General features: G+C 43.2%; 1 protein-coding gene across 1 annotated transcript; it reads left to right on the forward strand.

Annotated features, from left to right (window-relative positions):
• The first annotated feature begins 1,911 nt into the window (after positions 1-1,911).
• On the forward strand, positions 1,912-27,433 carry ntn4 (netrin 4). The gene is made up of 10 exons (XM_061029206.1): positions 1,912-2,409; positions 4,326-4,876; positions 11,580-11,858; positions 16,675-16,801; positions 17,019-17,204; positions 24,340-24,553; positions 24,643-24,737; positions 25,223-25,291; positions 25,517-25,690; positions 26,366-27,433. Exons 1-10 carry the CDS (start codon positions 2,364-2,366, stop codon positions 26,503-26,505), a joined length of 1,881 nt encoding a protein of 626 aa, XP_060885189.1. The 5' UTR covers positions 1,912-2,363; the 3' UTR covers positions 26,506-27,433.
• Positions 27,434-27,694: the final 261 nt, after the last annotated feature.

Consider the following 27,694-nt stretch of genomic DNA (forward strand, 5'->3'; position numbering starts at 1 on the left):
AGATGAGTCGCACATTTTTTAAATCTGTTACAAACTCCTACAAATCTTCAACTTTCTGCTGCAGCTTTCTGTGAGTTGGAATCATCATTTTGGAGGAAGCTGGACGGTCGGATCATTCCAGTCTGATGCCAAACGGCTCTTTGAAGTCTGCGCTAAAGTTAAAACTGAATGGATGAACTGCAGGAAGTGTAAAGCATGGGACTCACAAATGTGTGCAAAAGTCCAGACAACTTTTTCCAGTCATGTCTGTGTAGTATTCAGGTCACAGCATTTTTTTTTTTTTTGCCTGTAAATGTCTTTGACCAAAATCTTGACTGTGTTGCATAAAAAAACTCGGAGGTTCAAAGAGTTTAGACCTCCGAGAAAGATTGCACAAAGGAGTCCAGGAGCAGCACGGACAGAACAAAGCGGACAGGTGAGATAGTTTCATTTGGCTCGCTGCTTGTTTGACTCGGGTCAGATGCACAGAAAGCAGGTCATGCTCCGATTACACAGCAGACAGAGGAGCCAAAGCCATGCTGTGTTCACTGGAGCTGCACAGAAAACGGGCAAGAGAGGAAAGAAAAAGTTATCAGACATTCATTTTTTCCCCCTGAAATGTTTTTTTGTTTGGTACCATCAGTGACCACAAGGGGGCGCCCTGCAGCCTAAACCCAAACACAAGCAGATCTCATCTTTGATTTTGGAGCTCTAAATCAATAATTTGAGTATCTTTTTTGTTGGGCTTTGAAGCAGCTTTTGATGCAAGTAAAAAAAAAAAAAAAAAAGGCATGTGGGAAGCAGAACTGGGATTAAAAAGCTCCCAGTTTATTGGCCTGCACATTTCACTGGTTCTTGTTTGAGCACCAACAATTGTTGTCAACAAAAGCTGAGGCCGAGTTCAGCCGAGCAACCAATCGGTGTAATTCGAGGTGCGTCATTCAGCATCAGTGTGAGGTTGTGTGTGTGTGTGTGTGTGTGTGTGTGTGTGTGTGTGTGTGTGTGTGTGTGTGTGTGTGTGTGTGCACTCTCTCCATCCAAAGCCAATTAGTCAGAAATGTGGACATGAGCACATCAGCTTTTCATCAGACTCCACGTGGTTCAGTGCAGGGGGTCCCAAACTTTTTAATAACATGGACCACTGATCTTAAAGTGAGTGTGTGTGTGGGGGAGGAAAGTGTTTGAATAAGCCAATGCTAAGGTGCCCCCCAAAAAAACTGCAGTTCCTTGAGTGTCCACTAGAGGCTGGCTCCAAAAGACCCGCAAGTCACATACACACCCCATATTAAAATGTCTTTTTGACAGCAGAGATTAACATGTTGGTACAAAAAAAAAAGATTTTGGTCTTTAATATCTTTATCGGCACACGCTTGAATTTCTTTATAACCGATTTGTTTTGGTTTTATGAAGGATATAGACTCATGTATTAATAGGAGAGTTATCAATCTGACTGTAAGCGGCTGTGTTGTAGCAGTTTGTCAGGAGGTTTAAGGCTCTTTGCCCGTCGTTAGGTCGACTAAAGTTAGAGCCAGCAAATATGGCGACCGCCACGGATAGACTTCCAAAACGGCCCTTCAGAAACCAAGGGACGACGTCACTCAGGCTTCATCCAATTGGCTCTTATTTACAGTGTGTGGGTTTTATATATTCACATCATAAATAATATAATCTGTAAAACAATAAGGCTAAATATTTACACCTGAAGGTACATTTATTTTAAATTTTAAGCACAGTTATGCTTGACAGAGAATCCTTTAGGCCGCCTGGTGGTCCGGGCACCTCATGTTGGAGCCCCCCTGGTGTGAGCAGCAGGTTGTGGAGAAACTGTAAATGTTCCTTTAAGCCAGAGAAAAATGCGGAGGAGAGGCGGAGCTGCTGCTACTGTCACTACACCTCCTCCTCCTCCTCCTCCTCCTCCTCCTCCTCCTCCTCCTCTCCGGACTCTCTCACTCATATCTGTGCGGAGCAGAGAGCGGGGCAGCAGCGGGCTCTCACTGCGGGGAAATGAAACACGCTGCGGGTCCCGAAACGGCAACAAACGACGAGCCGGGAACAACTGAACACTTCCTCCTCCTCCTCCTCCTCCTCTTCTTCTTCTTCTTCTACGCTCCCTTTCTGCTCTCTCTGCGGGACGTCACGCACCGTCCGGGATCATGTCGTTTCTCCTTTATCGCCTCTTTGGATCGCAGCTGAGTGAAAGAGAAAGTCCACACTGGATGTGAACCTGCGCACTTGTCTTCTTCTTTGATTAAAAAAAAAATAAAAAAATCTCTGCACACTTGATGTCTGAATAACTCCAAAAAAAAAAAAAAAAAAAGAAGAGACATTTCTGGGACAGTTGTTCTCGCGTGTTTTTGGATTTAATCTCCCTGCCACGAGGAGATATGTTGACTTTATTGGTGATCAGCTTGGCCGTGCTGTCAGATGCAGGTTAGTGTGTTTTATTGTGCACAACACATCTCAGATTTATTGTTACCACAGCAACAGTGTGCATGTTGCCCCTGCTGCAGAACTCCCTTTAAATATTTAGTCATTTAAGCTCCGTTTAGAATATTCTTCTGAATTGATTTCTGACACATGAATCCTAATTTATTCAAACGTTTGAGATGATTCAAGATTATACTCAAGTGTGTTAAACTCCTGCTTCCATATTAAACTCATGAATGCAGGGAACAGCAGCAGGCATGACTCAGCCCTTGTTGTTGTTAATTTGCACAAATTTGAATGGAAGTTTTGTATGAGAAACATAAAAGTCGTGATTTGTTTTTGATTTTACTTTGAAATCAGTATTTTTCAAATTAAAAGCTCCTGTCAAACCAAATAAAATGGGATAGTTAGTCCCATTTTTTTAACTGCTCATTATGTGAAACACTAGAGTTGAATTAAATGATTATGTTTCCTCCCCTGACCTCCACATACACACAGTTATGTCATTCAGCAGGAACTCCTGTCTCACAAAAACATGCTCCTTGAGAAGGCTCCTCAAAGCAAAGGTTCATTAATTCAGGCTCTGAGGGTGTAACATGATAGCATCTGTGAGGTGTTTTGATATGAAATACAAAGACATGTTGTCGAGGTCTGGATGATAAATCCTTATTGGAAGATGACACTGTGGCCCTCGGGGAGAGTTTTTTTCTTTCTTCTTCTCTTTCTTACAAAGCGTCTGGGAGGCGTCTGAATGCCGCTCATCCTCCCCGAGCTGCCAAACATTATCTGTGTTAGAGTCCACGCTGGCTGCAGTCTGCAGCAGGCAGGTGCACAATGCCTCTATTATCCCCTTTGCATAACATTTCCGATCGAGGTAAATCACTTGACTTGTGTACACACTCACGTCGCCCACTCGTTCTTACACTAAAACTCAGAGTCCTGACAATTCAAGAAATCTCCTAACCTGCTTAAAATAAACTAATAGGTTACTCCAAGGGTCACCGAGGAAGAAGGCGAGACATTTTTATGGTTTAATATAGTCAATTATTAGACTTAGATTGCACAATAATCAGCCATATTGCAAAACATTATTTGTCTTCCATTCTCGTGTTTGTTCAGGTGAGGCCTTGCATTATTATTATTTCATCATTATGACATCTTGTCATCATGCAAAGAGTTTCATTTGTTTTGGTTTTTAATAGAATATATATATAGACTATGCTTCCTTCCTTGATCCTGCAACAATTTGCTTTCCAGTCAACAACATGTGCAGTCAATAAGAATCTCCTTTAAAGGCTTTATATGTGATTTTTTTTGATCCAGCAGATGTCGCCCTTGAGCACCAGCATGAAACCAAAACAACTCGCGCTGCATTGTTGTGTTAGCATGCTAATGCTAGCGATCTTTATTATGCTCGTATCTTCACACTGCATGTAAATTTACCTGAAATGAGCGTGATCTAGAAACACAGTTAAGCAGTGAGTACAGTATGTTATTCTTCTTTTCTCTAGTCCCTCAGTTAAACAACTTTTATACGCGAGGGGAGGAGTCAGCCGGCCGTCCTGGCGATGTAAACAAAGTGAAGATAGGACTCTGAAAACTCTGAAAACATCACAGACAGTGGGACTCGGGTGTTACACCCATTGTAGACAGTCATGACTCACAGAGTTATTTTCAGAGGATATACTTGATTTATATTATATTTAAGTGTGAAACATCACATATAAAGACTTTAAAGCAGCTTTTATTTGTCAATCAAATGTTCAAAAGTTGGATACTGAAAACTATTTTTGTGTGAACTGTCCCTTTAAACTCAGGTGTGCAGAGTGCCACACCTCACTGCTCTGCAAAGCTGTTTTGTCGCCTCAGCTCTTATTTGTTTGCACATGTGTAAACTCTTTATTATTATTTGTTTTCAGGTCTGTCGGAGGTGTTCCGTGCAGGTGTGGCCCCTCGCTGCGAGAGCCGCGCCTGCAACCCTCGCATGGGTAACCTGGCCCTGGGTCGCCGAGTCCTCACGCAGACCGTCTGCGGCAACAACGGCACCGAGCTCTACTGCTCGTACTCCGACCCGAACGTCAACCTGGCCTGCGACGCCGCCACGTGTGCCAAGTGCAACGCGGGCCTGCCCCACCTCTCCCACCTGGCGGGCGCCATGTCCGACTCCTCCTTCCGACACCCGAACACCTGGTGGCAGTCGGCGGAGGGGGTGGAGTCCGAGACGGTGCAGCTGGACCTGGAGGCGGAGTTTTACTTCACGCATCTCATCCTGGTGTTTCGCTCGCCGAGGCCTGCCGCCATGACGCTGGAGCGGTCGCAGGACTTCGGGAGGACGTGGAAGATGCTGCAGTACTTCGCCGGCAACTGCAGCGCCACCTTCGGGCTGGAGGAGGGGAAGGCGGGAGAGGGATGGGATGGCGCCACCTGCACGTCTAAATACTCCGGGGCTTATCCCTGCAACCGTGGAGAGGTGAGAAGGAAGCTGTTGACCTTTAACCTTTAACGTCGGGCTTTAAATCTGTTTCTGAAGTCTAGTTTCAGCTTTTCTTCTACGTTTTGTTGATTGAATGACCGTTTTCCTCACAGAGAATTTTCACGTTCATACCTGCAATCGTTTTGTTTTCCCATCCTGTAACTTTACTGTTTGCATCGTTACTTTCTCTTCACGTTTTCTGCCCAGCAGCATGTACCACGTGCATCACCGCTTGACGCCCTGGAGAGTGGCAATGCTTGTTGTAATCTATATAGCGCCCTCTGCTGGTGAAAGAGAACTGCTAGTTTAATACACTGAAACTCACATGAAATTCTTTTTGACTGGTGAAAAAAAATCTTGTAATATCGGCGCATATCTGCGATACCAATAGTCGCTTGATGTGCCAATATCGGCCGATATTATCGGTTTAATTAATCGGGCTCTAGACTCTAGAATTTGATCCCCAAATTGTTCACCACAACATCTTCATGAAATGAATGCACATGGTGTATGCTGCCCTCTTCAGGGAAACTGAACGAGAGAAATCATAGGAGTAAAACGATGTTCATGCTTTTGTCCTGTCCTGAAGTTCATTGTTGTTTATCATCAGTTTTTTTTGTTGTCGTCCTTAAAGTCGGTGAATTCTTGTGTGAAGTTTGTGTTGAAGTCTCTGAAGGCATTTTTCATGGTTTCAAGTGTTCATGGGTAATTTCAGCCAAATCTTTGTGTACTGCCTTGGCGGTCGTCACTGTTGATTTTCCACGCTCATTACCTGGTTAACTTGATGTGGAGTTACAATTTTTGGTTCACCAGGGGTTAACTTTTGACTTTGGCTGGTATGAGTTCTTTCTTAAGCTGCCACCTGCCACTCTAACTGGAACATAAATGACTTTGTTTATTCCCATTAATCAGCCAGCGGTTCTTTGGATGAGCAGATTAGCATCAGGTCTTGGTTGATTTCTTAATATCACTCTTTGTCCAAACACAGTCAGATACGTCAGAAAGCAGGTTAACACAGGTGGGGAAGGAGGGCGGATACACACCTGCAGTGAAGCGCTGGAGGGGGGTTCCAGAAAGTTTCCTGTTCAGCCTCTTTCTGCCTCCATGAGTTAATGACCGATAATGTCATATCGACACACAGACACAGTGTCTTTGTGCGGCAGGTAAATCGCCCTGGAGACCGATTACATTTCTGAACGAATTATATTAAAGTGTGACCTCTCCATCGGTACCTGCCCTCCTGGAACAAATTCACTTCTTTCTGCAGTAGCTCACGCAACATGCTAAAGTCACACGATGCTAGTAGAAAGCAGAGCACATCCAGGTGTGCGTGTGTGCGTGCGTGCTTGAGTGAGTGTTTAATGGCCGTACTTTAACCGTAGCACGAGAGGGCTTCCTGAAGTCCCTTGATGTTTTAATTGAAGCAGTGTGTGTCAGGAGCCGCTCTGCAGATGTGTGTGGAGGCGCATGCCGAGCGTGTTGCTGCTCTGGACTGCCTGCTGAGCTCTCGTGTGTAATGTGTGTTTACGCCCTCTTTGATATTCCAAGTATTCCCCACAGCTGGTTTGGCCTTACTCTGCAGCCCGATCATAAATCTTTCTCTTATCTGCTCCCGCTGTGCAACTTGTGCATGTGTGAAAAAATACGTTTATGGGCTTGTGCATTCAAGACAAAAAAAAAAAACGGTAAAATTCTCTTTTTCTCTCCATGTTTTATGGAGAAAAAAATAAGGTGTGAAAAAGGCAAAACATATTTCCCTCTCTGTCTCCTCGTGCTTCTCTTATTGGTTTCCGTTCGTCTCAGCCACCTGTGCTAGAAGTACAACCTCTGCTCTCTAACCCCCTCAACTCCTGACCCGGAGGTCAACAGAGGTCAAGTAGCTCCTGACAGGCCAGCTGCTGCTCACACCGTTTCTGTTCCTGTGTGGTTTTGTTGTGATTGTGTGTCACCTGCGCTGACAGTTAAACACACTGTGGCCTGTGTACGGTGACGACAGAGCGCTACACTGTGCGGTGTGTGTGAACCTGTTTTTAGTGAGTGTAGAACCTCACTTCTATGGATTTTGTTTTAAGGATTGATTTGCACACAGTTTAGCTCAGACCACATGAGGAGTCAGATCAACTTGGGGAGTCTTGCAGAAGGACACATCGGACAAGTGGCTTCGGGAGCTCGGGATCGAACCCACGACCTTCCAGTTGTGGGACGATTGGCTCTTCCAACCGAGCCACAGCCGCCCCTAAACGCACTATTTGAATCTGCATTTTTACGCATTTTTAAATGACCAAATACTGCGAGCTAGCATTTTGGTCTCACACATCATGAGAGTGAGAGTGGGACATTCAAATATGATAAATATCACAGATTATCCCCCCAATATGAGAAAATAGGCAATTTTTAAGACACTGTACTGCATGTTTTTTAAATTTGTTATAGACTAATTTTCATAACCCACTCAAATTAAACAGCCATGCACACTAAATATTTGCAAATGCTTCAAAATACTGCAACATTTCTCTGCTAGAGCGTGCAATATTGCAGACTACATTTTTGCGGGATGTGATCTTCTAAATCCTCGCTCATTTATCTCATTTGCCCCTGCGGATATTGCCATTAATTTATGCTATTATTAACTTAATAATTGATTGATTAATTGAAGAAGCGGTTTACATGCTGATCCACACTGACATCACTTTCACTTTAATATTAAAGTCATGTCGCCTCATCAAGGTTTACTTCACCTGCTGCAGAGTAACTTTTAAACCCTGCGCAAACAATTTGTGTTGCAATCATGAAACAAGCTAAATGAGACATAAATGACTCGATTCAAGATCTCCCGCATGCACGTGTCGACTCTGGTTATCAGATGGCAGCGAAGGCTCTCTGGGTGTTGTTCTATGGCTGGGAGCAATTTCAGGGAGCTGGTAGGCTCAGCTTTCCTCCATGGAAGCATGTCATCTCTTGCGCTGAAAGCTTTTTCTTGTTCACCTGTAATGTGGGGGAATAGGTGGCGTGTGAGTGTGTGTGTGTGTGTGTGTGTGTGTGTGTGTGTGTGTGTGTGTGTGTGTGTGTGTGTGTGTGTGTGTGTGTGTGTGTGTGTGTGTGTGTGTGTGTGTGTGTGTGTGTGTGTGTGTGTGTGTGTGTGTGCGTGCGTGCGTGCGTGCGTGCGTGCGTGCGTGCGTGCGTGCGTGCGTGCGTGCGTGCGTGTGTGTGGAGTATGCAGAGCTCCTTGTCTTATTTATGAGGTCAGCCGGGCTGGAAGAATGTGAGTGTTTGTTGTAGAGACTGACCTCCTTAGGGAAGAGAGCGAGGCCTACAGTACGCACACGCACACACACACACACACACACACACACACACACACACACACACACACACACACTCAGATAAACACATATAGTCAGCTCTCCGTCTGTCTGCTGGGAAGGAAGTGCCGTTGCTCTGATGGATGTTGGTACTGTTGGCTAGACGTCCTCCTCCCCTCCCCTCCCCCCCCACCCCCTCCCCCCCCCAGCTCACCCCTTCACCCGCTCTGTTTCCCTCTCCGTCTCTCTGCTTCCATCAATGCCCATTGTGCCTGTTTACCAGATTACAGCGCACAGTGCTTTGATGGAATTACGCCTGTTTAAGCCAGACTTACTTTTATTTTCCAGCCTCAAGTGGACACATGGACCACAGAGAGCCAAACGCCTTTAAGAACTTCGAGACAGAAATTAAAACGTGGCTCATTTAGCAATAAATGTCTGCAATATTTTTCATTGCTGGGTTATAAAACTTTATCGTCTCTAGTTTTTAATTCAGCCACAGTCGTCAGATTCCACATAAGACACACTGCAGTAGAAAAGTGAAAGTTCAAGAAGGCAGATGTTTTCCATTCTGCACTTGTTGCACTTCTGTTTCTGTGGATTCGATCACAGTTAAAGGTTCCCTGCGGAGGTTTCAGTCAGTAAAAATCTTTACAGTCAGCATTTCTTACCAACACACCTTGTGTGTGTCCTTGAAACCCCACGGACCCGAGGAATTCAGGTAAAGCATATGCAAAGTCGATTATTGCACTTGATCTTGAAGACGTTTTTTTTTTGTGTCATGTCAACGTCTTCTATCTACTGCAGCAGTCGTTTTATACCCTCCAAGGAGAATGTTTGCACTTTGTCAGTAGGATAATGGAATAACTATTGCACTGATTTTTATGAACTTGGTAGAATTTGAATATTCTTTGTAGAGGAAGAAGCCATTAAACTCAAACCACACTCAGTATTGAGAAGATTGCTCTCTAAGTGCACTTCTACGCCTTTTCTGCTTAGTTTTTTTTCATGTTACTGTTCCTTTATCTTTACATAAATGTAAGTCGATGTGTGAAAATCAAAGCTCCATAGATTTGAATCTTGATCCAAAGGCATCTGGACTGGTTCTACTGGTCTGGTTCAAACAGTTGCATTTGGATCAATCTTCAAATTTACCATGACCTGGATGACTGAGAACCTACACAGACATAGCTCCATAGCATAAGAAAACCTCGACAAGGTACCTTAACAAGCCATCTGAAATGTTTTATCCAGACCCTAGTTTTAGTTTCCTACTTGGCTTTTCTGGTTGCTTATTTGTGTGCAGACTCGGAATGATATAAAACGATGAACAATAAATAAAAGCAGGCTGTTTCCGTCCTGGATAATCCTCATGGAGTCCTCTTGGAAACTTTATTTTTTTCCATAAATTCCATTTTGCCTGTGGAAGAAAGTTTTGTCTATACTGCTGTAATGTTTTTTTTTTGTTTTTTTTAAGATTTATTTTGGGCTTTTTATGCCTTTTAATGGAGAGATAGGACAGTGGATAGAGTCGGAAATCATGGAGAGAGAGAGAGAGTGGGGAACGACATGCGGGAAGGAGGCCACAGGCGCCCCCTTGAGACTGCAGCCTCCATACATGGGGCGCGCGCACTAACCACTGTGCCACCAGCGCCCCAAGCTGTAATGGTTTTCAATTGTGTTCTGACAACTATGACGATTGGTCAGTGTAGGTTGGAGCCGGTGGGGATTATGCACCACTCACATCACCACCCAACAGGACGACTAATTAAAGAAGATTTCAGGGGCAGGCCGCCTAAAGTTTTCAACCCATTTTTTTAAGGTTTATTTTTGGGCTTATTTAGAGACAGGACAGTGGATAGAGTCGGAAATTGGGTAGAGAGAGAGAGTGGGGACAGACATGCAGGAAAGGATCCACAGGTGTGATTCGAACCCAGGCCGCCTGCCTGGAGGACTTCAGCCTCTGTACATGGGGCGAGTGCACTAACCACTATGCTACCGGCACGCCCACTTCAAAGAATTTTTAAGAGTGCATGTGTTAAAAACGGCTTTTGAGGCATGTTGTTAAAGCTTAAAAAAGATTCTAGGAAACCCCGACTTTGCTTAACATGTAAACCAACATACACATGAGTATCATCGGCATATGGGCAAACTCTTAATTTCCGTCTGTGCATTCAGAGGGAAACTGTGAGGTGTTATTGTGTCGTAAAAGCTCGAAGATAGACTCTGTGGAATCTGCAACACTGCTGTTTGTGTGCATGCCAGTGTGGATGTGTGTATCCTCTGGTGTTGCTGTGGTATCACTGAGCTGTCGCGGGCCTTTTGTCCGTCCCTGAGTTATGTGAAGCTGCATCTCCATCCCCGTCTTTGTCTGGCCCCGCTCTCTGTGCTCTCCCGTGGACCGGCGCCCCTGGTCCTCTATTTGTCGTGTTCTCTTAATTGTGGACCACAATGCCGTGACCCCGTGACCTCGTCCAACAACAGGGAAATTAATAGTGCTCCTCCCATCGCACTCGGGGCCGGTCATCCAGCCAATGAGGGCACTGCATGGGGTCTCTGCTTGCATCTCAAAGCTTTGGCCAAAGGAAACACACATAAACACACTCCTCATCCAAACGATATCACTGACAGCCAGAGACAACAACACACCCTGCAAACACACACACACACACACACACACACACACACTTCTTTCACAGCGAGAGGAGGGCAGACACCAACTCTCTTCGTGCCCAAAAAAAACAGCAGCGGTGCTCGTTGCTAGCGGCAGCAGTAGCCATGGCGATGGCAGCCCATAAAGGGATCTTCGATTTGAAGGATGTCCAGGGACCAGACAGGGTAAAGAGAGAGAGAGAGAGAAGGGGAGAGAGAGGGGAAAGAGGGGAGAGAAGGGGCGAGAAGGGGCGAAAGGGTTCGAGGCACTTATTTAAGGACACCCAGCGCCCTCATGGTCACGTGAAGACAGAGTCAATGACTACAGGGTTGTAAAGTCGTGATTTATTGCACAAATAAAAAACCAAAACAAACCGCCATTACCATGACAGATGTAGTGACACAGATAGCATCAATGAACCCGATTGTGCAACTTAATGAACCTGTCTAATCCCTGTAAATCATAAAGTGTGGCTGAAAGAGGGAACTTTCCCCCGTTCTGTTTGTCTGTGCTTTTTTGATTGAGTAGAAAACCATAAAACCAAAAACAACTCAACCTGCTGACAAGTGGTTTTCAAGATCAAGTAGGTTGGAAAAAAAACAAGATGTTGTGGGCAGATTGAGACCAGGGATGGATATGGAAATGTGTCTTATTTGGCTGGTGGTAGCGTTGCAAAACCTGCAAGTGCTCCAAACTGTAGATTTTTTTTCTGACTTTGATAGCGTTTCTCTCTCCGGCCCAACAGGTTATCTACCGCACTCTACCAAAGTGGGAGTCATTGGATCCATTTGGGTTGGAGGGCCAGCAGCAGCTGAGGGTGACCAACATCAGGATTCGACTTCTGCAGCGACAGGCGTGTCCGTGCAAGGCCAAAGACCCCGCCTCCGCACAGGAAGACCTCCCCACCAGACACTTTGCCATCTACGACCTGATAGTGAAGGGAAGCTGCTTCTGCAACGGACACGCCGAGCAGTGTGTTCCCGCGCGGGGGTACCAGCCCATCAGAGACAGGACCAACCATGTGGTAAGAGGGGGAGCATAGAGTCAGAGTGTTAAAATGAAATCTTTTAAAGGAATGCAATTACCACATTACCACCAGAGTAGGGTTGTAGGGATTTCGTCGATATTATGAATGTGTCAAACTACACATAGCGGGGCGCTGGTGGTGCAGTGGTTAGTGCGGGCGCCCCATGTATGGAGGCTATAGTCCTCCAAGCGGGCGGCCCAGGATCGAGTCCAACCTGTGGCTCCTTTCCCGCATGTTTAGTTTTAGTTGAGTTTAGTTTATTTGCACATTTTTTTCACAGAAAAATAAAACAAATACAAAATAAAACACATGTGCAGGTGAGGTAAAAACTTAAACAAAGTTCAAATAAAATACAGTAAAAATAACAAAGTAAGAATATTTATCACAAATAAAATTTACCCAATTGAAAATGACATGCAAACATTGAAAACATAAAAATAGAGCAAAACAGGACATACAGTATGTAGACAATATAACAAAATCAGGACAATTCACTACAAATCTTTCTGACATCAACACATTTCTGAGTCTCAATTTGTCTCTAGACTCCACGGTGTCTTATTGAGTACTGTCCTCTAAATGTACGACACATTGGTAGGTAAAGGTTATTGGTTTGTCTAGTTGAGTAATAGTTCACTTGAGAATTAAAAATTTAAAAAATGCTTTAAAGCTTCCCTACTCTCTCTCTCTCTGATTTCCAGCTCCATCCACTGTCCTATCTCTCCATTAAAGGCACAAAAAGCCCCAAAAACAATATTTAAAAAAAAAACCTACACATAGCAACACATAAAGACAGTCTGTTGGATCTGCAGCAAAGATCTGTTTTTGCATCAATACTCCTCGCCAGTGATTACATTTCCAATCTAAATAAATGTTTCCAGTCTTGATGCTGCGATACGAATGCACCGCTCCTGTTTTGACATGCGGGCATTTCCTTCAATTCTTTGTGTTTCACTTGCTCCGTGAAGTAATCACACCCCATGGGCAGGCTTTTCACTTGTTTCTTTGAAATTAAGATTGTTTAAGATTAGAGTACTTACAAACTAAATAGCCTGTTCTCTTTGAGCTGGCAGTCGTCTTAATAACAGACTGAAGGAGGGGTTTCACATTTTTCTTTTACTTCCACTGTTCCCCTGGCTCTCTGTCTGCTCAGATAAACAGCTGCCGTTCTTTCCGGTTCATAACAAACCCGAGAGATGTAGATACTGATCCCTTCTGAGCGAGGGCTAATGGTGGTGTTGATGTATGTGTGTGTGTGTGCTGATGAAAGTGTGATTCTGTGTTTTTTCCTGGAGATCAACAGTGAAGTGTTTCAGAGCGGCGCTCCTATCACGGCCATCTCCACAAACAGAAACGCCGGGTGACTTTGAAGCCGAGCGTCCGCTCTGCTGCAATCAGTGAAGCTCGACAGGGAAAGTGAGAGTCAACAAGGAGAACTTCTATAAGCAAAGAGATGCACACTGATAAACAGCTGCATGACAACATTACATTATATACACTCGTGAAGTCTGGATTGATAATCAACATTTCAAGACTGATAAAAATATAAACAACCCGCCTACAGAGCTCAACCTCGAACCTAATAATGCAAATGTTTGCATGACTCTGTATGAACAAAGATATTAACTAAAGAGACCTAAAATCATTACTCTGCTTAAAAAACATGGGCTCTAAAGGAGATTCCTTTGCTTTTCAGCAGGCCTCTAGTGGACACTTGAGGAACTGCATGTTTTTTTTTTACACTTATTGCGTTGCCTTTAATTTTTAACACAGGAGGTGACCATTTCTTGTGCAAGCTAATCTTTCCATTCAGAGCAATTTAAAATACATAACTGTAGACCAGTTGTTCTATTTTTGCATTAATTAATGGAAAATGTTTTAATTGTTTGTTTTTTTAAACACAGTTACAACTTAAAACTAGTCTGTGTACTTCTCATACAAACTCATTTAAAGCTTACAACATTTTTGCAAGACCATAAAAAAATTCCATCAAAACACGAGCTGCTGTTTAATATGATATGCACAATAAATGAACAAGACCATTCATGTGTTTTCTTTGCTGATAACGGCGTGTTTGCACCAAAGCTCGCTGATAACCGATTTATTGAAAACAGTCCTTAAATCTTTGAATCTGACTTTTTTCATGCCAAGAAATTCCAAGTAGCTGTACTGAGTGTTTTCATGAGGATTTCCTTTCTTCTGAGGGTAGAAAATCCTCTGAAACAGTCTTTAGACCACGGGGGGATGTAAAACCCTCCTCTGCACGCCAGGGTCAGTATAAAAAAAACAGACATGCCTGCAAAATGACGTTTGAGTGCGTTGATATAAGTCCGTCTTTACCCCAGACTTGAACCTAAATCCTCCTTAGCTTTCCCCATAACATTACCTCAGGTCATAGGAACGTCGCTTTGCCATGCAGGAGCGTTTTGTAAACACACACAAAAGTTATATAAGTGTTTTTTGTTTTTTTTCCCTGCCTATCAGCAGTTTTGTTTTGTGTCTCTGTTTCAACCTGGCAAAACCCAAACAAGCAGAGCAGAGCAAGATGGGAGATGAAGGCAGAGATAGCTGAACACTCAGAGTAAGGGAAGGGCGAGTGCCGTGCTGAAGAAGTTCAGTAAGTAGTAGTCAATGAACGCACTGGAAAAAAACTCCACTGCAAGAACAAATGATCTGCGTTTAACGGAGAAATGTGGTTTAAAAGACTTGTGTAAATCAGTGAACTTCTTGTGATGAAAGATACGACAGAAAACTCAAAGTGTTTGGTCTTTTTCGATTCTCTGATTTTCTGAAATGTTCAAAATCCAAAACAAGAAACACCAACCAGAATTTACATTTTTAGACACTTCAAATCCATTATCATCCCTTTACCTTTTCTGAAGATTATTTCCTTTTTAATGTAGATGGAAATGGAAACAACAGGAGCAAAATGTGCTGTTTCATAATGAAACATTTAGAAGTGACACAAAATACAGCAACCGCGTATTGCCAGGATAAAGTGCAATAAAAAAGGAGACGAGACATTTTAGGAGAGCGTTGCTCGGCAGGATCACTCAAGTAAAAGTTACAGTCAAGTAAATTGTACTTAAAGTTGTCAAAGAAAAAACAGCAATGATGAAGAGGAGGGGAACCAAAAAGGCAAAAACATGCACAAGTACAAGTATCTTACTCTCCACACAGCAGGCGTTGTTTGTTTGTTTGGTCTGCTCTGCGTTAAGGTGTGTGTGCTTAAGCATGCAATGTTTTGTCTGCTCAAAGTGTGTGTGTGTGTGTGTGTGTGTGTGTGTGTGTGTGTGTGTGTGTGTGTGTGTGTGTGTGTGTGTGTGTGTGTGTGTGTGTGTGTGTGTGTGTGTGTGTGTGTGTGTGTGTGTGTGTGTGTGTGTGTGTGTGCGCAGTAATCAGCAGTGAAAGTGATCTGTGTTGTGTGTGTGTGTGTGCGTGTGTGTGCACTGATAAGTCGAGTCATTACCCTCCAGACTCTGTACAGATGTAAGGACCAGATTGTGTGTTTGTTGTTTGTTTATTTGTGCTCCTGTGCGCCCCCCCCCCCCCGCACATGGGATTGTTTTTTTTTTTTTTGGTGGTTCAGGGTGATTTCACTGTCTGCTAGTTAGCCACAAAGACAACAAACACGTGCAGACGTAATGACATCCAGAGACGGCTACAGGAGCTTTTTTAGCAGCAGTCAGTCCAGGCAGTGTTTTTTTGTTTCTCTCTCTCTCTCTCTCTCTCTATGAGCCTCTCTCGCCCTCTTTCTTCTTATTTCTTTGGGGTACAATCAATTCTACCTGAACCAGTTCCCTTGCCCGCTTCAATCTCTGCTGCAACACCTGTTGCCTGGCAAACAGAGGGGCGTCCAAAACGGCCGTGTTTGGGTAGCCTTTAAAACCGCCTACCTTCTCTGGTCCAAACAAATCCAGACCATTCAGGACCGGAACCCTTCAGCACCGCAGTATGTTAGCACAACTTCCTACGGCGATCTTTTTGATTATTAAACACACTGACGGCGACCTCAACACTGCAGTATAATACTTAAGGTACACTCATATCTAATACTTGGACTTGTAGTGTAATGTTTCCACAGTGTTTCTAACTTTACATAAACGTAACCATCTGAATTCTTCTCTTACCGTGGGAAACAAATGCAAGAATTTGTGTGTGTGTGTGTGTATGTGTGTGTGTGTGTGTTTGTGCATTAGCAGGACTTGCATGTGCATTTGCGTTGATCATTGTGTGTACCTCTGTAATGGTTGTATAATTACGTGTGTGTGTGTGTGTGTGTGTGTGTGTGTGTGTGTGTGTCCTACATTACAGTTGCACGGTGTAACGCCGCAAACAAATAAAGAGCTTCCTCAGATGCCTTGCACCCCCCTTCAATCATTATCCAGCATGCATGGCATTCCAGCTCACAGGAATGACAAGGAGATTGTTATTGTGCTCTCAGCGCTGCATACTTGCACTCTTCTCATACACACATGCACACTAACAAACACACACACACACACACACACACACACACACACACACACAGGCTTTTCAGACCAGAGGCCCGTTCTTGTTTCCAGTGATGAAGCCAAACAATCAATCTCCATTCACTAATTTCAGGCAAAGGGAACGACTGAGGGAGAGATGGAGGGGAGGAAACTGAGGAATCTGGTAGAAGCAGAGGGAAAGTAGAGAGTTCTAAAAGAGGAAAGAGAAGAAGTGAACTTTTCTCTCCATCTGACCTCCTCCCATCCCTCCATCTTTTACCTCTGTCTCTCATTTCTGTCGGTGCTAATGAGCTCTCCTCCTCCTCCTCTCCTTATCTCAGGTCCATGGGAAGTGTGTGTGCAGACACAACACTGCAGGTGATCACTGCGAGCACTGCGCCCCTCTCTACAACGACCGGCCCTGGCAGCCCGCTGACGGACTGACGGGAGCGCCGCACGAATGTCGGAGTGAGTTGAACAAACACAGCTGCGGCTTTTTTTCCAAATACAAAAAAAAAAATGATGAAATTTGTACCAAACATCGGCGCTGGAGTCAGACCGTTCTGAGGAGAAGGAACGGGAAAAACAGAATTGTCTTCAGCTGAAAGCGAGGGGCTCCAGCATGCTGTAACTCCATTTCAGCCTCTCTTGTTTCTGATTGGTCTATCTCCTCCCGCTTCCCCAGAGTGCAAATGTAACGGCCACGCTCAGAGCTGCCGGTTCGATTGGACGGCATGGCGCGAGTCCGGCCAGCGCAGCGGAGGCGTGTGCGACTGTCTGCACAACACTGAAGGAGGTCAATGTGAGAAATGCAAAGCCGGTTTCTACAGAGACCCTCAGCGACCACAAACTGCCCCCGACTCCTGTAAAGGTAAGATACACAGCTAACTAAACCAAACCAAGATGTGCCCGTCATGGAAATATAAAGTCTTGATTATTTAAACGTAGGGAGAAAGTGATGAGTATAAAGCGGACTGAAAGTGCAGCACGGTGAAAAACAAAGACCCAAGGTTCAAGTTCACTTGGAAATTTGTCACCTTGCATTTCCCCAAATTTAGTGACGCTCATTGTCCCCAGAGGATAAATCCTGAAAAGATAGAATAGATCTGTAATTTTCTACTTTTGAAGAATAAGCAGCTTAGTTCAAACTGTGTCTCTCACAAGGAGCAGAATTGATTTTGTAAATGTAAATTATATGTATGGAAAGTTCATCTAGTTCCATAGCGGGCATTTCTAAACGGCATTGTTTTGAGGATTACCTTAAATGGACTTGAGCTTGTATAGCGTTTTTCTAGTCTTCTGACTACTCAAAGTGTTTTTACACCGCAGGTCACACCTACACATTCACACACTGATGGAAGAGGCTGCTATCAGAAGTAACTAATCCCATTCATACACCTTCATACAACGCTGATGAAGCAGCAGGAGTAAATCAGGGTTAAGTGTGTTGCCCAAGGACACATCGGACATGTAGCTGCAGGAGCTGGGGATCGAACCAACTGAGCCACAGCCGCCCCCTTAAAGTCTTTATATGTGATTTTTCACTTAAATATAATATAAATCAAGTATCTCCTCTGAAAATACCTCTGTGAGTCATGACTGTCTACAATGGGTGTAACACCCGAGTCCCACTGTCTGTGATGTTTTCAGAGTTTTCAGAGTCCTATCTTCACTTTGTTTACATCGCCAGGACGGCCGGCTGACTCCTCCCCTCGTGTATAAAAGTTGTTTAATTGAGGGACTAGAGAAAAGAAGAATAACATACTGTACTCACTGCTTAACTGTGTTTCTAGATCACGCTCATTTCAGGTAAATTTACATGCAGTGTGAAGATACGAGCATAATAAAGATCGCTAGCATTAGCATGCTAACACAACAATGCAGCGCGAGTTGTTTTGGTTTCATGCTGGAGCTCAAGGGCGACATCTGCTGGATCAAAAAATCACATATAAAGTCATATATGACACATTTGATAATCGTAGTTAGGAGCGAAGTGAATCAAAAGGAGACAAATCTGAACAAAAAAACACTCTTGAATAAGGTTAAATGTTATTCAAAGTGACCACATGATGTGACCTCAGTGGCTTCATTTGGCACCTAAAGGAATTTCACTTGTAAATATCTGATGGGTTTTTTTCTGATTCAGTGTTTTTTTATCAAACTGACAGTAAAACCCCTCAACGTGACATGTAGAACACGCTGTGAAATGTCATAAATCATAATTAATCATACCGGTGTTGACAAAAATGTAGCTGGTGTGAATCCAAACATGAACCTCACGGACCACACTGGCACGGTGCTCTCAGTCTCCGAAAGGAATGCTGAGGACGGGGATCACAAGCCGGGACGTGCAGGTTGGATAACACTGATTCCTGATGGGCACCTGGCTCTATGAGTGTGCGTGTGTGTGTGTGTGTGTGTGTGTGTGTGAGGCGGCAGACGGCACCACGCTCCATCCGAGGTTTACACCGTAGTTAATCATCAGATGGTGGCATTCCTTCGTCTTGACTCAAATCTCAACACACAAACCCCTCCTTGTCCCAGCTTTGGCTTGTTTTGCAAGTTTTCATGTGTGACTCAGAGCTCGAGTTGCTTCAGGGTAATCATTGGAAGTACATATGTGTGGGTCTTTGTGTGTGTGTGTGTGTGTGTGTGTGTGTGTGTGTGTGTGCCTGGGGTTGATGCGGCGTGCTGCCCCCTCCGGTGATGAGACGAGTCTTAAGTAAACACGCGATAGTCATCCGTAAACACAGAGCGGCTACATTCTCCCTCTGATTATCTGTCAGATGTGACTCAGTGAGCTCAGTCCTGCAGGTATGCTGGACGCGCACATGATTACAAGAATGTAAATTGCACCAGATCTTATAAACACGTCGAGCTGGGGAGTCCATGTGTAGCGCCAGATTCAGATTTTTTTGGGGGTGTATTATTTATGGAAAACTTTGGAGCACCGTCCCGCTAGAACTTAGTCTCCCCTTTGTCGACCAATCAAAATCAAGAAGTGGCAGGACTTCTAACATCAACTTTGCCAACAACTAGAAACTAGTTTACATGATAGTAGTAGTCTACAATTCACTTAGCAGACGCTTTTATCCAAAGCGACGTACATCAGAGAGTAAGAACAACACAAGCAAGGATCTAGAAAAAAGGGAACAATGTCAGTAAGAGCAAACGATCAGCTTTGAGTCTGATTGGACACACAGGTGCTGACAGGAAGTGACCAGAGGCAAAGCACAACATTGAGGGCAGTTCTTGAGAGCTCTAATCAGTATAGAAACCATCTTATAAGTCGTCGTTATCAAACAAAAACCATCGTCACAACCATCATCATCATCAATAATATGGAGACCATCATCATTAAGTTAGTAGGTATTCATGAAAGAGCTGGGTCTTTAGCTTTTTCTTAAAGGTGCAGAGGGACTCTGCAGATCACATGGAGTTTGGAAGTTCATTCCACCACCGGGGGGCGACAGAGGACACGGACACAGTTACAAGGTGTAGAGCTGCTTCCTATGCCGGGACACGATTCCTTTACATTACTTTTTTTTTTTACATCATACAGTCACTACTGAGGAAAGCGGATCTGCAGTGGGACGTGTTGTGAGTGCTGCCAATGCAATAAGAAAAAAAAGTTGTTAAAGGCTTTATATGTGATTTTTTGATCCAGCAGATGTCGCCCTTGAGCACCAGCATGAAACCAAAACAACTCGCGCTGCATTGTTGTGTTAGCATGCTAATGCTAGCGATCTTTATTATGCTCGTCTCTTCACACTGCATGTAAATTTACCTGAAATGAGCGTGATCTAGAAACACAGTTAAGCAGTGAGTACAGTATGTTATTCTTCTTTTCTCTAGTCCCTCAATTAAACAACTTTTATACTCGAGGGGAGGAGTCAGCCGGCCGTCCGGACGATGTAAACAAAGTGAAGATAGGACTCTGAAAACTCTGAAAACATCACAGACAGTGGGACTCGGGTGTTACACCCATTGTAGACAGTCATGACTCACAGAGTTATTTTCAGAGGATATACTTGATTTATATTATATTTAAGTGTGAAACATCATATACAGACTTTAATGGTCAGAGGCCCAAAAGCTGCTCCCACTGCTGTAGACTCTTAGTCTTGTTTGTGCCTAAACATCTTTAACCTTCTTACAGTTAAACATTTATACCAAACTCTTATGACAGTACCAACCAGTAACCAAAAGGTTTGAATGATTGAGCAACAATTTGGAGCTCTGATAGTTGATGAATTGCGTTTAGACTTCTTCCAGCGCAGAGGTATGCTAGCATGACACGGCAATACGTTTCAGCATGCTTGTGTCTCTTGTAATGAAAAATTGGCACATCATCTTTTTTTGGAAAACAGACGTAATGTGAGGTTTGAATATCAGAGACCCGGGGTAAGGTGTCATGCTTGTTTTTATTTGCTTTGGTGTTATTACGAAGGCTGTGATGGCTGATTGATGGAAAGTTAAGAGCAATGGCATGCTCATGGAGAAACCCCCCCCCCCGAGACGACGACGGTACAGGTTGTGAAATCCCTCGCTGTAGCCACTCGCTGACAATGGAGGAATTTCCCTCCATCGTGAGGAACATTTTTTTCATACCATCGGCTCCGAGGGGCCCGGGAAAGAAAACACTCTTGTCAGGCTCCGCGCAAGCTCATACACACAGAAAACACTTAAAGCCAGGGGGGAAAGTTACAGTGTTTGTTTACATGTGTGTGCGTGGGGGGGCGGGGGGGGGGTTATTGTCTGCTCAGGCAGGTGTCTTGTCATGTCGCGCCACACGCTCTTTTAGGTTTTCATTGTTGGAGCTCCTTCAGCTATCTAACACACACATATTTACACACAGGAGTCCTTGTCTGTGGACCCCTTAGAGAGCTCATAAATTCTCACACCGTTATGTAAACACACACACTTACTGAACACACAGTCACATGTGTTTTGGATTTACATGGAACCAAAGTGGTGCTATAATCCCGGTTGATTATCGACATGTGCGGGCCGCTCAAACAATAGTGTAGATACAGACACAATTAAAATCTAAAGTCTTGTTTTTGCCAGGATGTGTCCCAGTGTTTATGTGTCTTGTGTGTGTGTGTCCTCCTGCCTGCACGTTTCACATCTCTGGAGTCGATAAATCTGATATTGTTTATGATTTTATTGATACTTTTCTTGCTCACTCGGGTCGTTTGATAAGGCGTTATCTTATTTTGTCTGATTAGCTGTCTGGTTTTGAGCTCAGGAGAGTTGATGTGACATCGTTTCAGCAGGAAGAAGACAAAGAAGCTCCTTCATTTGTTTTTTGTTACTTTTTGTTGTCATCATGTCTTGACATTTTTATAAGTGGTGTGGTGTCAAAAAGGTTGTGTCCCCCCAATGTGGAAATACTAAAAATAACACGTACAATACAGGAACATGTATTACAGTTTGTTTAAAGAAGTAAAACTGAGGTAGCTTGGATCTGCGTTACATAAATTCATAAATTTTTCCCTCCATCAAGGTTTCCCTTTCTCTACGATATTTTACATCTTTAGGAAGGGCAAACAAACAAGTTAGTTATATAAAATGAAAGAATAAAATTAAAATTAAAAGAAAGAGAAGAAGAGTCAAAGGAGAAAGAAGAGAGAAAGAAAACAAAAAACACACAAAAAACACAAAAAAACACAAAAAACACAAAAAAACACAAAAACACAAAAAAAACACAAAAAAACACAAACACAAAAAACACACAAAAAACACAAAAAACACAAAAAAACACAAAAAAACACAAAAAACACAAAAAACACAAAAAAACACAAAAAAACACAAAAAAAAACACAAAAAACACAAAAAAACACAAAAAAACACACAAAAACACACAAAAACCACAAAAACAAGTTACTGTCATTGTTTTTTTGAGAAGGCCAATGAAGGAAACAGGGTCACTCCTCACCCCCGATAAAAGCAATATAAGCATCAACTACAAACCTTAATCAGATCTGTATTCAGGAAAGAAGAAGGGGAATATTCTGTTTTCTTATTCAAGATGATTTCAGCAACACTGCAGCGAATTGGAGCAAAAATTGTTTTCATAGTAGTTAGTACAACTTCACAGTCGGGTGTGGCTTTTGTATGTGTCATATTGTCCAAGAAACGATGACATACCCAATCTACTAATAAGCTGAGATACTCCATAGAGAAGAGAAGTATGCAGTATGTCACCTTAAAAATATCAGTTTCAAGAAGAAGGGGGAAGAGTGCAGCGAGTCAGGCCTCAGGGTGTACAGTAAGTCTTTAGAGTCATTTACTGCTGGTTGAGCTTCAAGCCCCATTAAACAGCAGAGAAACGGCTCCAAACAACACCCCCTTTCTTTGTCGCTCTCCCCTCGTCTTCTGCCTCTCCTCCAACTCGCCCTCGCCCCTCGCCGCCCCCCCCTCTCCATCCCCTCCAGCTCCGTCTGCCCCCAAGATAGGGACAGATTTATGGGGGAGGCCTGACATCTCCTCCTGCAGGGCTCCTGGTCTGCAGCGTTGATAACAGTAGAAAGACTTGCAGACAGAAGTTTTCTCAGACTGCCGGTGGAAACTTAGTGTGTGTGTGTGTGTGTGTGTGTGTGTGTGTGTGTGTGTGTGTGTGTGTGTGTGTGTGTGTGTGTGTGTGTGTGTGTGTGTGTGTGTGTGTGTGAGCATATTGTTTTTGGAGGTTGTTTAAAGAACACACTATCAGCACACAATTAAGAGGGGACAGGAGGGAGGGAGAGAGCTGGAGTGTGTGTGTGTGTGTGTGTGTGTGTGTGTGTGTGTGTGTGTGTGTGATAAGAAAAAGAGAGAGTCCTTTGTGTTACAAGCTCGAGCAACAATATCACTCAGACAAATAGAACAACTGTTGAATGATGAACTACTTAAGTCCTGGTAATAAATTGTTGTTTGCAGGTCAGCAGACAGTCAACTGGAAGACCTTTAGACTCCATGTTTTCTGAAGGGATGTTTCCTTGTTTTTATAAATGATATATGTTATTTATTTTAATGACTGTTTACTCTTTCATATGAAAAACTGTGTTTACAATGTTGTTGGTCTGTCAGTCACTTTGTTTCAGTTTGAAATATTCAACAGATTGGATTGAAATGTGGTGCGAGCCTTCATAGTGACCAGAAGTTTGAATCCCTCTCATTTGGTGATTCTCTGACTTTTACGTTGGGTAGAAATTTTGAAGACAAAACTTCTCGACCAAAAGCCTGCAAAAACCAAAATCATCCAACATTTGTTGGGTCGAGTTGTTTGCAGCAGCCGTGCAAATCAGAAACAAAAAAATCAGCATAAACATTACAGAAAACAGGGATTATGAAAACATAAACTGCTGAAGTTTTCAACACATTAACATGTTAAGCAGCGGCGGGATTAGAAAGCATTAGGAAGAGTATAAATGACTGAAATTCTAGGAATTTTCTAAGGCGGATCCAAGACTTCTTTATTGATTGTTTCAGTCAAAATACAATCATCAACTTCAGCTCAAGTAAGTTTTTGTTTAAGCTAAAGAAGTTGAATGCTAAGCCATTTTCCCCCTGGTTGCTTTTTAGTTTCTTTAGACTGTATTTCACCAAATATTATTTCAATATTTCTCCTACAATTTACTTTAATATGTCAGAAATCAAATGCCAAATTCCCGTTTTCTAAAATTCATATTTCTCTGAGTTACTAAGCATCTCTCAATCATTTCTCACACCTGTATAACTGCACACAGTTTACCTTTAGTGTAACAAAGAAACACGTCCAAATTTTCCAGTATGTATCAAAGCTGTAAAGCTGGGGCTGATGGGAAAATCATTGGATTTGCAATTGTAAAGTACAAGAACATTATGGTGATGCAGGAATAAATAAATAAAGTCAGAGTATCATTCAAACCAGTAAAATTTATCCTCTGAGGACCAAGAATTTGACAGAAAGTTAAATTAACAAATGTGCAAAAAGCTGCTTTAAGTGCCTTCAAATCCTCATCCTCACTCCTTCTCTCTCACAGCGTGCAGCTGCCACCCGTTGGGTTCGATGCCCTTCCACCTGGCCGACGGCTCTCTCTGCGACCCCTCCAACGGAAACTGCATCTGTAAACCCGGAGTCGGAGGAACCCATTGTGACAGGTGCATGGTGGGATATTGGGGCTTCCATGAATACGGCTGCCGTCCATGTGACTGTGCTGGAGACTGCGATCCGTTCACAGGAGACTGTATGTTGGGGTAAGTAAAGATTTTAAAAAAATCTAATAAGTACATTTTAAAGTTCTCCTGATATGTTTACATTCTTGTGTGTTTGTGTTTTTTTGCAGGTCTGATCTCGACCTGTACAATTTAGAGGGAAACTCAAGTGAACCGGTCAGGATCTTCAGAGTCGATGAACTCTTCTCTGCCCTCCACTACTCAGGTGAGGTACAGTGTGTGTGTGTGTGTGTGTGTGTGTGTGTGTGTGTGTGTGTGTTTTTCACCCTCCTCCACAGTCTGGTGACCAAGCATTAATGGTTAAGTAATGAAAGTCTTGACTTGCCTTACAAGGACATGGAACAAAGATGAATGTGTGCGTTAGTGATTTTTGTGTGTGTGTGTGTGTGTGTGTGTGTGTGTGTGTGTGTGTGTGTGTGTGTGTGTGTGTGTGTGTGTGTGTGTGTGTGTGTGTGTGTGTGTGTGTGTGTGTGTGTGTGTGTCTTCTCTTAGACCCCCCAGCACCATGTAACTGCAGCTTTCATTGGCACATTCCTCACTGGACACACACACACACACCTGATTGCATTCTTAAGACGTCGTGCACAGCATCTGAGACCACACACTCAAACACACACACACACACACGCACACACACACACACATCGGTTATGTTAAAAATATTAATCCGTTCCTGTTTGCCTCCTGCAGAGAAGTGTGAGTGCAAAGAGCAAGCCCTGACCAACAGTAAACTCTTCTGCACCATGAATTATGCATACGGTAAGATCCTCATCTCATTCAAAGATTTTCTTTTTCCCTCTACAATACCTTGTGCTTTTTTTTGTCCTGGAAACACAGAAACAATTTGTCACATTCTTAATTTTTGTTTGAAAGTTCCTCCGAGTTTCAAACACGTCGAATTGTAGCACCGTTAGCGCCTTTCTTAAAACAACCGACATGTTTACAGAAGATGTTATGACGCTCATGTCCCGTCTTGTCTTTTAGTCCTGAAGGTGAAGGTGCTGTCAGCCCATGATAAAGGTTCCCACGCCGAGGTGGAAGTCAAAGTTCAGAAGGTGCTCAGCCAGAACACCAAGGTGAAGATACAGCGAGGTCGGGTCACTCTTTACCCCGAGTCCTGGACCGCACGGGGATGCACCTGTCCAATCCTCAACCCAGGTCAGACAAACACTCTGCTTTGAATGTGTCATCTTGTGCAGGTTAAAGCTGCTGGTTTTAACAGGCAGATACCAAAAGTGCCTGGATTAAAAAAACACCTTGAGACTTTTCACATAAACCTGTAATAACAGATTTTTTTGAACCGAATCAAGATATAAATAGTGAAGAAAAATCATCATGTTGTCATCAAACAATATTAAAAACAACATTTTGATTCAGGAAAAAAATCCTTGAGAAGCTTTTTAGTCATTGTCAAGTGTGTTTAATGTATTGTGTCTGCTGTTGAAGTAAAATATGAAAGGATTTAGATCTTCTAGACTTTCTCTAGTTTGAAACCAAAGTTTCATTTAAAATATAGGCAAGTGAAAAAAAGTCTGTTTCTGACTTATTTTTTATCAACGGGTGAGCGAAAGACTCTGATAGTTTGAGAGATGGAACGGTCTTCTTCATGAGAGTATCTTACTGAAAATGTGTAAAATGTTATGAAGTAATCGAGGTAACAAACATGAATGCAAGCCAGTTAGATAATTATGTGTATGCTGAGCTATGAAGAGCAAGTTTCTGTGCGTCTAAGCAGTTTTTAAGAATAAGTCATACAGCCACAAAGTTTCATTGGAAAACTGAAATTGTCTTTCAAAAACATAAGCGACTCTGACCATTGTCCTCATTTCTCAGGGGTTGAGTACCTCGTGGCGGGCCACTCGGACCGTAAGCAGGGCCGCCTCCTGGTCAACATGAAGAGCTTCGTCAAGCCCTGGAAAGCCAGCTTGGGTCGCAAAGTCCTCACACTACTCAAAAAAGACTGCAACTGGTAGATTGACCAGTAAAAACACTGGAGGACAGGTTGGACCTCGATGGACAGAAAAGACTGTTATTTTAAGGAACTCAAACGCAGAAATGTGTGTTTTTCTTGTCCTCCAGTTGTGAAATACTGAAATGCAAAAGGTTTGGGAGCAAGTTTGAGGGGCTGAATTGCGATGATTGAAGCCTGTTTGATATTTCTGCTGTCGTCCAATAAGAGCTAGCGACGGACTCCTGCGGGATAAAAGCACACAAGACAAATTTTTTTTATACAAAAAGACTGAATCTCTTCCTCTCTGCAGCACTTTAGCCCTAGATGGACTGAGGGAATTTGGACACACAAAGAGAGAAAGACTTAACACACACACTCTAAATGACCCCCTGACATGGACTGTGGACGGAGCACGTCCAATCCCTGATACGCTCCATACACACATTTACACACAAAGACAGCAGTTTGTGTGTGTGTGTGTGTGTGTGTGTGTACTGCAGATGTAATGTGCAAAGCACGCGGAGAGCGACGCTGAACAAGCCATACAAGCCACTACAGGTGGTTAAACCTTAGCCAGTCCAGGTGTGCCTGTGTTGAAATCAGAGTGAATGGGATTTACCCTGAACGTGAATGTATTTGCCTGTTTTTCAAATGTGTGTGTGTGTTTGTGTGCGAGTGTGTGTGTGTGTGTGTGTGTGTGTGGGACAGAGAGAGAAAGTGGATGAATGCGGAAGTTTATTACGAGCACAGTCCAGATTCAGTCCGGCTCTTTCTGTAGATTTTGTGTAAGCTTTCAAATACAACCGTTCCAATGTTTATAATGCAGCATGTTGTGTATTGATTCATCTCATATCACAGATAAATCCAGAACATTCTTTGTTATTGCTTCCTTTTGTGCTCTTGTACAGTATTATTTGTATATATCTATATAAATATAATGTTCTTCTTTCTCCCTCTGTTTAATTTGTTTTTTGTGCGAGGAAATATGGAAGAAATAATTCCAGATTATTATCAATCAATCTTTACTTGTGTAGCGCCAATTCATAACAAATGTTATCTCGAGACACTTTACAAAAAAGCAGGTAAAAGACCTTACTCTTTGATATATTACAAAGACGGTACGGACCAATCAGGTACCAAAATATGCCAGACAATTATAAAATGATGGTTGAAGTAGCTAGCTCATCTAGCTACTTAGTCGAGACGGTAAA

The sequence above is a fragment of the Labrus mixtus genome, chromosome 22 (assembly GCF_963584025.1).
Source record: "Labrus mixtus chromosome 22, fLabMix1.1, whole genome shotgun sequence".
In the NCBI taxonomy this organism is placed as follows: domain Eukaryota; kingdom Metazoa; phylum Chordata; class Actinopteri; order Labriformes; family Labridae; genus Labrus; species Labrus mixtus.

Bases quoted from the DNA above. Each gene is read 5' to 3' on its own strand.
- ntn4 (XM_061029206.1), top strand. From the start codon at position 2,364: ATGTTGACTTTATTGGTGATCAGCTTGGCCGTGCTGTCAGATGCAG. The intron at 2,410-4,325 runs GTTAGTGTGTTT...ATTTGTTTTCAG, and splicing joins GGCCGTGCTGTCAGATGCAG to GTCTGTCGGAGGTGTTCCGT. The intron at 25,292-25,516 runs GTAAGATCCTCA...CTTGTCTTTTAG, and splicing joins CACCATGAATTATGCATACG to TCCTGAAGGTGAAGGTGCTG.